Genomic DNA, 13,201 nt, shown 5'->3' with positions numbered 1-13,201 from the left:
AAACACAGCTTAGGCATTTGGAAGGCAGGATCCTTTTCAGCATACCTGGAAAGACCACTCAATCAGAGACCACAGATCCACAGACCTGGCACACCTTTTCATCACCCAGGATTAACTGGGACACAATTTCTTTCACAAGCTTCATTAAACACGATGTTGAAACTAATTAATAAGTTGAAGAATAATTACTCCTCTGAATTAACTCATCTTCCCTTAGGAAGTGTCAGCTGTATTAAACTAAACTATTTCCAATGAAGATACATACCCTACAAAGATAATGACTTTTGACTTTTTAACCTATTTGGGAGTTTAGAGGAAGAAAATATTTTTTAAAAACTCATTTACATTTTTAGTCAGTCGTCTATGGATGACATAGGAAAATTTATGGGACATTTAAAAAACAATGTCTTTTTTTCAGGAAAAAGCTTTACAGCTCTCCCCAGATAAAATCTGGCCTTTTCTCCCAGATACTGACACATTTCCTGGGATCACAACTGGGATAAAAACACCTCAAGTGACAGTTTGTGAATTATCAGTGGTGCAGATCAATGACAGAATAATTACCACACAGCCCCAGTTATTGGTGCCAAACCACCTCAAAGCCCAAACCTGACAGAACAAATGCAAGGAAAAGCAGGAGTGAAGCTGGGATGGAACAGCAGGAGTGGGTTTTACGACAGGTTTTACACCTCAGCCGTCATAACATAAATGAGAGATTCTGTTTGTAGTGGCAGAAACATACTGAGAGACCCCCTTGACCAGCCAAGCATTAATTTGAAGCAATATGAAGAATTTAATATAGAGAAAAATTCCTAAATCAAATCCTAAAACCCACTGAAAAACCCTCACAAACTACAGAGAATGTTCTTTCACCAAAGGCAGACACCTACCCAGCTCCTCCTTTAATCTGACACAGAATTTTAGATCAGTAAGAATGGCAAATGCCAGGGTTAGAACAAGAACTCCATGTTTTCACTGGGAACTTCCATTTTGAAAGTTCATAACCTTATAATTAAGAAAAAAACACCAACAAGCCACTTCATTGCAGTCAATCCTATCCCCCAGCACACAACAGCAAAATACACACTGGGAAATTTGCTTCTCCCCATCCCCAAAAGCACCTGCAGCCAAAGCATTTCCTGCTCCCCACAAGGAGTCCAGGAGGATGAAGGGATAATCAGACACACCCTCAAGGGTAGGAAGCAATTCCCAGCCACGTCTCAAGGACATTCATTACAGCAATGACAGATTATCTACAGTGATTCTATAAGTGTGAGGAACAGGTCAGCCCAAGTTTGCTCAGGATGTCGATGTTTTTGAGGAGGTCAGCATTCAAAGCTAAGAATAAAATTAGAGAAGGCTTTTTCACCTGTAGCTGCTGCTGCAAATGGGTGATTTCTGCAATTCTGAGTTCTCGGGATTTATTTGTACTTTCAATTTCTTGTCTTTGGGTCGACAGCCGACACCTGATGTCCTGCAGCTTCCCCTCCAACTGGTTTCTTTTATCGTTCTTTAAAAGAAAAGAAAAAGATCTATTTTATTTTTTTTTTAACCAAAACGTTTGGTCATGCAAGTCAGGATCTAAAACCTACTTTTATTTCATATTTTAAACTGAAATTATAGAAGATAAACATGGCCAGGGTACAGTCACCACCACACTGTGTTTGTGTGTTTGACCTGCACCACCACCACCACTCACGAGAGCTTCCAGCTCGAATTCCAAGGTTTTCTTCTTTGCCTTCAGCACCACAATGTCCTCCTGCTCCTTGTTCCTCTGGTTCAGCAGCTCCTGCCGCCGGTTGCGCTCCCACTCCAGCTGCCGCTGCCTCTCCAGCTCCCGTTTGGCAGCCTGCAGAATTAAAAAGAAATATCCATCATTTCTGATATTGATCATCTCACATTCAATTAAAACGTTGGTATAAACAGGGGCTGCTCTGTGCCTCTGCACACATAAATTGCTCAGTGGTTGCGAGGCTTCTGCGCACAGCACAGATGAGTGAACAGCAAATCCCTCTGTTCTCCTGTTTTCCAAGATCCAGTTTGCCAATGCAGTAAGTTGTTTCATATTAGGATTTGGAGAACTCACCAGGACATATCCAAACCCCTTTCCAATCTCCAACATTCGACCTTCTGCACTTTGCAAAGAGCAGCAAAATGCTTCTGTGCTGAATTCATCCTTGTTTGGCAATGGGAGAAAATACGAGCTTTTTGGGTTAACAAGGGTGCCTTTTCTTCAATAAATTAAAGGCCTGGCCCAAATTAAAGGATAGGTTGGATGGAGCAGCCTGGTCTGGTGAATGTTATCCCTGCCCATGGCAGAGAGTTGGAACTGGAGGATCTTTAAGGYCCCTTCCAACCCAAACCATTCTGGGATTCTATAAAATGAACTCATCACTGGAAAATCATGAACACCCCAAGCTTTTCTTCATTCATTCAAACACCTCTTAACATCAAATATAATGATAATAGTAATCTTTTTTTTTTTTTTAAGAAGTCAGAAGCAGCTGTCCCAGATGTCAATGTCTCCTCCATTCTTTTTGCAGGACAAATGAAGCAATGAATGAACTGCCCCTTCCTTGCCTTTAACACCCCAGAGATCTCAGCTCATGGTTTAAATGTTTGCTGAGTGCCCAGCTCCCACCCGGATCCCCCAAACCCAGGGAACAACCTCTCCCTGCTGCCCTGGCTCACCTCTCTCCTCTCGATCTCTTTCCTCCTTTCCTCCTCGCGCTGCCGCTCCAGCTCCCGCTGTTTCTCCAGTTGTTTCTCCAGCTCCAGCTGCCGCTTGCGCTCCTGCTCCTGCCTCTCGCGCTCCTTCCTCTCCTGCTCGGCCCTCTCCAGCTGGGCCAGGCGCTCCTGCTCCTTGCGCTGCTGCTCCAGGAGTGCCTGCCTGCGCTTCTCCAGCTCCAGATTGCCCCGCTCAAAGTTCTCCCGCTTCTTGTCTTCGAAGGTCACTTGGTGCACGGAAACACGGGGCAAAAAGGACAGTTACACTCTGCTACTGACTTCAATAAATCCATATAAATCCAAATGTATTAAACTAAACTATTTCCAGTGAAGATACGGCACCCTACAAAGATAATGACTTTTGACTTTTTAACCTATTTGGGAGTTTAGAGGAAGAAAATGTTTTTTAAAAACTCATTTACATTTTTAGTCAGTCGTCTGTGGACGAGATAGGAAAATTTATGGACATTTGAAAAATCCAAATGAACCCCCAACAAAGTGGAACAGCCTTTGTGCAGGAGTGCATGCAGCCCCCCACAAAGGATAACTGAGCTCCACAGGCCAGCCAGGGGTTCAGCACTAGCACAGACATTGCTGATCCCCTCAAACCCGCATCCTCAGCAAAACAAGGAGGAAATTTCCATTCCCATTCCTCAGGCTTCCACGTTTCTCCACAAAGCCCAGCAAGTGGGGATAATTTAGACAAGCCATTCTCCAGCTGATCCTCTGTGAGGACACAGATCTGGAATTCCTCTGCCCATTGGATAACAGCAGCATTCCAAAAGCCAACACTTCCATTAGTGCAAGGCAAAGAATTCAGCTGCTGACATCATCAAAAAGCCATTATGCAAATGACCAGAACTCATTTAAAGTTGCTGTTCTCAACTCAATTAGATTACTCATTACTGTCAGGAGAAGAAACCATTTAGGTTCTTGAGCAGCTGAGCCCAGGAAATCTGGATTCCTGCAGATGCACATCCTCATCATTTACCGTCCTAAAAGAATGGCCTCAGTTCCAGCACAGTTCCCCTGACAACCCTCTGCAGTCCCAGGGACTGTCCTTCCCCTGTTCCTTGCTCCTTGTCCCCTCCCTCCAAACTATTCTTTCACTTCACCTTCCATTCCTTTTCATTCCCACAGCCCAAAGTCCAAATTTCTCTCCCCTGTCAACCCATCATGGACATTTTTGGGATGCAAGGCAAGGGAGAGCACACATTTCCTTCCATGTGTGCACCCACAGTTGGACACATCGGTCCAACACCTGCTGAACCAGCTGAATTCTTGTCTTTTCAAGTTTGTCCCCCCTCCAGCTGCCTCTTCCTTTTTTTTCTTTTCCTGGGACTGCTGAAATTTGTACAAAGTCCCAAACTGTTCCACAGATTCCAAGAAAATGGGTTTCTGTGGGAATACTGGGATCTATCACAGAGCACCTCAGCCAAGCTTTGCTCCACCCAAGCCAGAGGAGGAAGGCAGCAGGAATTCTTCCTGCCAATCCTGTGCCAAGGCTGCCTGCGTGGGCAGTGCAGCAGATGAGCAGCCTGAGGCTCCTCCCACCCCCAGTGTCACCAACCCCAAGGATGGGGCACCAGTCAGGAATGAGCTGGACCCAGCAATGTCTTGGTTGTGCCTCTGACATGTCCCAGACTGCTCTGGAAAGCCATTTCTCAGTCAGCCTGTGTTCCCTCCCAGGCTGTGACCTGATGGGAACATCCCTCTGGGAACAGCACACTAAACAGCYCTGTTTTCCATTGCCCACCTGGTAATTTCTTTTCCAGTTGCTGCTGCTCTTCTTCCAATGCTGGTTCTTCTGGCAACCTTTGGTCTACAGACACTGAACTGGCAGCAGAAATCCCACTGCCAGAGCGGACTCTTCTGCCAAGGAAACAGGAATGTCAGGTGCTTGACAGAACCCAGGCCTGCCCAAATGATTTATGATTTAATAATGAGATCAAATTAAATGCAATGATGTAATGGTATTAATGCTCATTCAGAGCTGCCCAGAGGGTCCCACTCAGGCATTGCCTCAGGAGAACAGGATTTTCCAGGGTCCCAGCAGCTACTGGTGACCTGAGAAACCCAGTCCCAAGTTCTCCATGCAGCTTCCAGATGTGTTCAACCCTGTCCCCAAGATCACTCACCTGGGAGGAGATTTTTCCCCTACCAGTCTGGAGCTGGGGAAATGCTGACCTAAACTACAGCAAAAATTGCAGAGACAGAGGAAGAGCTCACTATAGTCAAGCCAAAAGCAAGATCCCAAGTGTAATACACAAAAATTGGGAATCTTTAGGAGGATACTTGAAGAACATGGTAGGTAAAGATTTATTTCCATTGCTGTTACTGTCTTCCCACCTATTTCTCCACAAGAAAGTGAAATGGAGGAAGAGATGAGTGACCTCACTGCTCACAGATCCAGCTGTACCAAAAGAGGTCTGGAAGTGGAATTCCAATATATTCCATTCGCTCAACAGGATTATAAGCCTGAAATAAAATCTGGATTTCTACGGGCAGACTGAGCAAGCTGTGGTAGGTGTGAGAGCAGAAGCATCCACTCAAACTCTGTTCTGACAGGACAGAAGGGAGGTCACTGCTCTTTGTCCTGTACTTGGCACTCACAGGAATTTCCCAGATAAAATACGAAAGTGAGGTGTGAGATCCCAAGGGATGAGCCTTTACCTGAACGAGGGTGGGATGTACTCTGGAGGCAGTGCAGGTGGCAGTGGCTGACCAGACATAGCTACATCAATGAGGTGCATAGCCAGGATAAACTCCTCAGCTGTCAGCTTCCCATCTTGATCAATGTCAGAAAGATTCCTTGTTAAAGGGAAGGACAAAGTAATTATTAAATATTAAAAATCTTCAAAGGCATTGCTTTAACATGTTAAGTTCCAWATTAATTCAWTTTTTTCATTTTTTTCCACACTACTCTGTTTTTCCAAAACAATGGAAAGCAAACCCCAAATGCTTCCCTATTCCCCCATTCTTCATGGCTGTCTGCCTTAAACCCAGCCTTGCAGCCATGGTTTCTCCTTCACCTGCTCTGCGTGCTGCCTGGAGCATTGCCAGAGAAGGAACATAAACAAGGGAGTTCTCGTGAACACCCAGCAGAACCAGCTCAGATCTTTGGCAGAAATTTTGGGTTTGGTCTCTTTCCTCCCCRGAGCCTCCTATCTCACATTCCATAGCACCCACTGGCATTGAAATCAAAGCCATGGATGTTCTAGTCCTGACAAGCACAAACCAACCCTGGCACTATGCACATATTAAAAATTATGGAGTAACATCTCTGGATGGCCCCAAACCAGACCTCCAACAGAGCCACAAAATGCTCTTACTCCTACTAATGTAGTATTGGTCAAAATTAACAGCCTAAGCTTTGTCAAGGGACAGGAAGCAGCTGGAGCTGAGCCAGGGCAGGCTGAGGCTGGAGAGCAGGGAAAGGTTCTTCTGTCCCCAGAGGGTGCTGGCACTGCCCAGGCTCCCCAGGGAACGGGCACGGCCCCGAGGCTGCCAGAGCTCCAGGAGCGTTTGGACAGCGCTGCCAGGGATGCACAGGCTGGGATTGCTGGGCAGAAGCTGCACTTGGATGATCCCTGTGGGTTCCTTCCAGCTCTGGATTTGTTTCTCCAGCATGCTGCACTCTAATTGTGAGTGAAATGATGCCCATGATGCTGTGAAATTCAAAGGGAAGCAAGTGATAAATTCTGTTGATGTCCCAAGGCACAGACTTTGTTGATGGGATTTAAATTTGGGAGACAATCACAGCCTCACTTAATCCACAATTGTGTCCACATTGAACTCCTCCGGCTGGAGCACAAGAACAAGCCAGCACACTGAGAATCCACCATGCAAAGAAATAATGGATCAGCTGGCTGCACACCTTGGTTAGGAGCTGCCAGACAGCGRGGAGGCTGAACATCAACTCTTCCCTTTGTGTGTGTTAGTCAGGATCTCAACCCAGCACAAGCTGACAAACCTTGCCCCAGACAGGAGAGRGCTCAGGAAAAGGACAACAAGAGCTGCAATATCCATTCCTTATCCCAATGGATTGGCAGCTGAGAATGACCCCAGCTGAGGGAGTCTTGTTTGGAGCTCCTGGAGTGAGCTGGTGGCAGCAGCCTGCCCACACAACTACTCCAAGGCTGGCAAAAAGAGCATTTCTTGCTTAATCATCTGCTGGGGGACTGGGCTGATTTATTTTTATCCCTTTGTTAGGAAACAAAGGAAAGAGTGGTTTTTAATTTATAACACAATTCCCAGTGCTTTGCAAAGAGAACAAGTGCAGCTGAATGGCCTTGTCAGAGTGACTGCACCAATGCCATCCTCACACTGAGCTCCTGGGTCAGCTCCAATGCTTCTCAAGCAAACATTCCTAAAGGTTGAAGTTAATTAGGAACAACTTTCCATGGGGCAAGAAAAACATAATATAGTTCAGCAAACAAGTTGGAAGACAAAAGAGAAGCTGAGACAAATCCTTTTAAAATCCCCTATTGTAAAGGTCTGTAACTCCAGCCCCTGGGAGATCAGCCCTTCCAATCTCATGGAAAAGGCAGAGAAATCCCACAGAAAGTGTGSTTTGGGTTAAGTTTCCTGTTCTACCACCTGTACAAAGGTAAATATTTCCCTGGTACAGTATCAGGGGATGTGGAAGACACAGAGTGCTGAACATCTGATCTGCCTAAAAACCAAGCTTTGAACCCCAACTTCTGAAACATCCCACAAAAAATGCCCCTGGTACTCTTGTGGAATGGTATTAACAAAGGCTTAGAAGTAGGTGTTGTTTATAAAGTTACACATGACAAAGAGTAACGTGATTTATCAGTGGGACTGAAAATGGAGAAAACCCCACAGACTCCAGTGCCAAGATTTCAGAAAAGTTTGTTTTTGGATGGAAATGGAAAGGTTTATTTTTACCATATTGTAGCCAGCTGAGCCTGGGGTAAACTTGACTGCATGAGAATCGTTCTTGCTTGGGGACCTAAAAGGAAAACAAATATTAACAAAATAAGCAAGAAGTGTGACCAGCAGGAACTTGRCTTTCCCAAATAACCAAGAAATAATGCCTCCCTTCTGCACAGTGACCACAGAATACCACCCCGGGTTGGGAGCCCACCCAGTGCCACCCCTGCCATGGGCACAGACACCTYCCACTGTCCCAGGCTGCTCCCAGCCCCAATGTCCAGCCTGACCTTGGGCACTGCCAGGGATCCAGGGGCAGCAACAGCTTCTCTGGGCAAACAAATCACTCAAATTAAAACCCAAGAAAGTTTTAAAACATGAAGAGATGCACCAGAACTGGTAAAATTAAGCCAAGGTACCAGTCTAGTCTACCACTGGAACTGCACAGGTGCTCTCAGCAGTGGGTGAACCAAGCACTGGAAACGGCTGCACAAGGTTTCACAGAACCCACTGTGTCCTCTTCCAGAGGACATTTCCCAGTGTCAGCTTTGCAGAAAATAAAGGAAAGATGGTGATAAAATTATCCCAGCCATGATGAATACTTGCTTCTAAACAAGARCATTAAGCACTTGGAAGATTCAAACAGAAAAATACTCATGAGTCTCTCACTATGTGAACAACATCCTCMGTGGCATTAAATTGGCCTCTTACAGCTCAGAAAAAGGAGACAACAAAAGCTGGTGCAGTACCTGTCAAATGKCCACTCATGGTTTTGTCGTGGCTGTTGAAGAGCTGCCGGTACTTGAGCCGTGAGGACTGAGGCACAGCCCACTCTGCCGCGGCAGGAGCACTGCAAACACAGCACAACAGGAGAAATTGGAAAGTGAATCTCAGGAATGCAATGGAACAGAATCATGGAATCACAGGAGGGTTGGTCTGGAGGCACCTCAAAGTCTATCCAGAGCCACCCCTGCCATGGCAGGGATACCTCCCACTGTCCCAGGCTGCTCCCAGCCCCAATGTCCAGCCTGGCCTTGGGCACTCAAAGGGATCCAGGGGCAGCCACAGCTTCTCTGGGCACCCTGTGCCAGGGCCTSCCCATCCTCATCAGAGGGTGAAATGCTGCAYTGAGATCATGTTTTATGCCTGGAATGGTTTTTTTCCCCAATTTTGCTGTGAAGTTGGTGAGGTACTGAGGTGTTCCAGAGAAGCTGTGGCTGCCCCTGGATCCCTTGCAGTGCCCAAGGCCAGGCTGGACACTGGGGATGGGAGCAGCCTGGGACAGTGGGAGGTGTCCCTGCCATRGCAKGGGTGCCACAGGGTGGGCTTTAAGGTCCCTCCCAATCCAAACCATTCCCTGCTACTCCTGAAACCACCACAGGCTGGACCTTTTGTATGCAAACATTTATCATAATTCATTCTCTTGGAAGACAGTTCTTTTCCTAAGAGTTTTGCTTTTTTCTTTACYGGCAGAGAATGAAGGAACTTACACTGTTAAGAGGAGCTACAAGCTTTTACCTAAACAYGTGACAGGAAATGAAGAATAACATCCCATTTTATTCTGTCTTTAACTCGTTCTCTTAACCAAATAATTCATAAGCTGATGAAGGAAAACAAATGTAAAATATACAGACTGGAAATGTAGGAAAAAAGCCACACTTGAATGTGAAGTTTCTCATAATGGAACTCAAGTGAAGAATGYAATACTCCCCATTTTAATTCACTCSCAAAAAAGGYTGAGTTGTAGCTTTAATTTCTCATTTTTGAAGGCTGACAAGTCTTAACACTGAAAAACAAGGAGCAGAGTTTTTCTCTCTTTRAGCACATTCAAACTTTGTCCTTTTTTTGACCTTATAAACCATTCTCACATGACAAGGCCCAAACCACTATCTRTTTATATTTTTGATTTCCAAACTCTTGAGCTTTAATAATACCCCTTCATGGAAGCATAGCAGAAACAAGCTGCTCCTTCAATAACAAAAATAAGAAAAAATGCTATACATTAAATTTTTACCCATAGGAATTTCTCCCAATTTTGCTGGATTTGGGSTTTCCACACATTAAGTTTACTCTACACATAAATTATATCAGAGGAACCCTGCTCTGTTCCTGACAGGTTTAGATTTCAGAGAGAAAATGAATTGTCTTGAATGACTTTTAATCCTATTTGCAGATACTGAGTAGTGTCACTTATCTAAGAGCAGGGCAATAGACAAGCCTGCAGATGAAAATAAAASCAAACCATTAAATTATGTCCCAAGCCATTTTCCTCTTGCAAAAAACCCTGTGCCATAGATCTCTRAGACAGTTTGACTTACAAACACTTTTGGGAAATCCCTCTCTTAGCTCCTCTAAGGAAGTTTTATTTTGTTAGATCCATTTCTTCAGACCAAAGTAAAATCAATTTGCCCAACCACACATTCTTCTAGGCCTTGGAATAATCTAAAAGCTCTTTAAGTGATTTTTCATGCAGATCTTGAAGAATATACAAGAAACAGTGATGCATTTAAATGCATTTAAAATTAAATGCATTTAAAATAAAACATATTAAATATTTTGCTACTAGGAATAACCCTAGTGTTGCTAATTTTAAATAATATATTACTCATCTTGTTTTCACAGTACCAGCAATGTCTGTGAACAATGCAGGTTACATTTACAGAACCAAATACTGTTCTAAAAATTAAGTGAAAATAGTGTCAACACTGTTAGCAGTTAACCATTTCATTTCCATGATTCCCTGCCCCCGGAGCATTCCCTATAAAGCTACAGCATCTCCTGAAACACTGAAGTGATACCTCAGCAGCAARTGATTTTTACAAGCTATTATTTCAGACAACAGCTCTCAGAAAGGGAAGGGGTTTTTCCAACCCTGGGACCCAAACCCCCGCAGCTGCACGCCCTGCCCCAGCCCCACCTGGCCACGTCGAAGGATTGTGCCTTTTGCAGCTTTGCATTGAGCTGTGCTCCCGGCCCAGAGCGGCTGAAGGAAGAACTCTTTGGCAAAGTGGCTGTGAAGAGASAAAACCCATTTATTGCTATTCACATTTCAATTGTGCAATTCCCATGACATTGATTTAGCTCCTAATCGAGTACAAGCACTGTGGGTCTGATGGGAACTCTTTGACAATATAAAGATCACAGAGTCCAGCAGGGCAGGGGAAACACAAGGGCACTTCCCTTATTTCTCTTTATTTGCACAGTTTTATGCAAACCCTGCTGATATCAGATTATATTTTGATAAATGTTAGATGCCATATGTAGCTGAGTACTAAAGTCACTCTAACAAACAGCAGTACTTAAGTAGCTGTGAAGAGACAGGAGAGGCCCAATTTCCAGGCAACAGTTTCCTGGCAAGTTCATTTCTCCAAGTGCTGCTTGATTTTCTCACCACGAGGGACTCCTGCRGGAGGCCATGTCCACATTCCTTCTTTTAGCTCTTCTCCAAGTGTGCCAAGTGGGGTAAAGCAAAGCCCAGTCCTTCCCCAAAGGCAGCACTGGGAGTGCCTAACTCCACGAGTCCCAAGGAAATGGCAGGGGAGCTGTTAGAGCAGGAGACAGAGAGTGAGAGCAGCGTACCGGAGTGAGCGAAAGCAGGCAGGGGCTGGATGACAGCAGGAGCTCCGTTAGCCATGGGAGGGACAGCTGCAGGGACAGAGGACACCAGTGGGGGGGACATCCCCACRACTGGGATAGATGCCATGGGCACCGGGGCCACAGTGCTGAGGGAGGGCATGTTGGCAATGCCCCCGAGACCTACGGGCGAGAAAAGCACAGGTTGGTTCTGATTCACACACCAGATAGAGCCTGCAGGGACTGCAGAGTCACAAACTTCAGGGGGATCTCCCACAGCCCTGGGAGAGCCCTCCCAGCCTGGGGCAGCACCAGCAGGGCACAGGAACGGGGCACAGGGCACCGGGACACCCCCATGCCAGGGGCAGTGCTGCCCCACACAGTCCAGTCCATCAGCACTGGCTGCAGAAGGAAATTGTGTGCCTCGAACTGGGCGAGGAGCAGCGCTGGCAGCCCCAGGAAGAATGAACCCCAGCCTGACAGAAGCTGCAGGATTAGTGCTCCAGCCTTTTGTTGGGATGAAACAGGGCAAAGCTAATGGGGACAGCGCGGGAATGAGAGGTTCAGGGGTAAGCACAGTTCAGGGCACCAGGAAGGTTAAGGGGGGGCCAGTGGTGCCAGGGGAAGAACAAGGGGCGTGCAAACAGCTCAGACCAATCTACAGGGGATGAGAACAAGGAATCACAGATTTGGGTGGGGTTTGTGCAGGGTTCATTTTATTTTGCCTCTTCTCACTTAACCCGGTATTTCCTCTGTCCAGTTTCACTATTKCCTTCCAAAGATTTTAACTTCTGACTGTAAAACTTGTGGAAGTTACAGTGGATCAAACCACACTGCTGCAAGCAGTTTATCAAGGGAACTGTCCTGTTCCCTTTTCGCGGGACATTTAGATGGGATGTTGGGCAGGAATTGTTCCCTGGGAGGGTGGGCARGCCCTGGCACAGGGTGCCCAGAGAAGCTGTGGCTGCCCCTGGATCCCTTTGAGTGCCCAAGGTCAGGCTGGACATTGGGGCTGGGAGCAGCCTGGAACAGTGGGAGGTGTCCCTGCCATGGCAGGGGTGACACTGAATGGGCTCTAAGACCCCTCCCAACCCAAACCATTCTGTGATTCCATGATTCTCAGGCACCAACAACCCTGAGTCATAGCAAAGACTAAACCAGAAYGGCAAAGAACCTCTCACAACAGGACCAAGGCGTCAAACATGAGGTTCACCTTCATTTAGTTATTTTCTTTCCCCACCCCATTTTCCCTACTCTTTTCCTTGAAATGATGGTGATTTTGGCAGTACTTCATCCCCAGTTGTTCAGCTCCTGCCAGAGCAACACTGTTCATAAAAGCAGAAGGTGCGGAGATTGTAAAAACTCAAGAAAAACAGAGCTGATTTGCCAAAGCTGGAGATCCAGTAATGCCAACAGTTTAAATCAAAACTYGAGCCCATTGGCATGCACTAGCCCCATCGCCTGAGCCATGTTTTGTTTGGAGTAGTGCAGACCTGAAGCAAACAGGAGCTCAGCTCARTTGTTCAGCAGGGCTCAGGTTTAAAAGCCCAGTGCAACTTGTCTCAGTCCACATGCAACATCTGGGGTTGAATCCATGTGCTTCTACAAGCATTTTTTCCTAAAATTTTCTTGGAAAAACTGCAAAATGGCAATGCAATTGCTGCAAACCAAGGTGAAAAGGAGGAAAACAGGGATCTTACCAAATCCTGGGGCTCCAGGCAGGGCGAGGGGTGGCTGCTTCATGACAGGCGGCAGCGCGGCCGGGAGCTGGTAACCCTGGAGCTTCAGTTTGATGAGTTTCATAGCGATGGAAAACTCCAACGGATCCATCCTCCCATCATTGTTCATGTCAGCTAGAGCCCTGCAAAACACCATGCTCTGACATTCACATGGGGCAAGCAGGAATTGCAGRCTCTGCCCTAGAACAGGCTCACGTGGGTATGGATATTCAAGGGAGGAAGGGGCTGGAGCCCCAGGAGCGGCTGAGGGAGCTGGGAAAGGGGCT

At 46.3% G+C, this 13,201-nt stretch overlaps 1 protein-coding gene across 1 annotated transcript; it reads right to left on the bottom strand.

Moving 5' to 3' along the window:
* Positions 1-1,249: 1,249 nt before the first annotated feature.
* Positions 1,250-13,057, bottom strand: LOC130587498 (intersectin-1-like; the record flags this gene model as incomplete). The annotated part of the gene is made up of 10 exons (XM_057388481.1): positions 1,250-1,510; positions 1,700-1,849; positions 2,692-2,954; positions 4,484-4,599; positions 5,401-5,538; positions 7,639-7,702; positions 8,373-8,473; positions 10,541-10,634; positions 11,203-11,379; positions 12,897-13,057. Coding segments are annotated over 10 exons (1,510 nt in total), but the record flags the coding sequence as incomplete, so codon positions are not given.
* Between the last annotated feature and the right edge of the window lie 144 nt (positions 13,058-13,201).

This window comes from Malurus melanocephalus, unplaced genomic scaffold (assembly GCF_030028575.1).
Source record: "Malurus melanocephalus ecotype Western Australia unplaced genomic scaffold, MMel_1.1 scaffold_1989, whole genome shotgun sequence".
Lineage (NCBI taxonomy): Eukaryota > Metazoa > Chordata > Aves > Passeriformes > Maluridae > Malurus > Malurus melanocephalus.
Note: the sequence above shows the minus strand (reverse complement) of the source record. Positions and strands in the feature narration are given on the sequence as shown.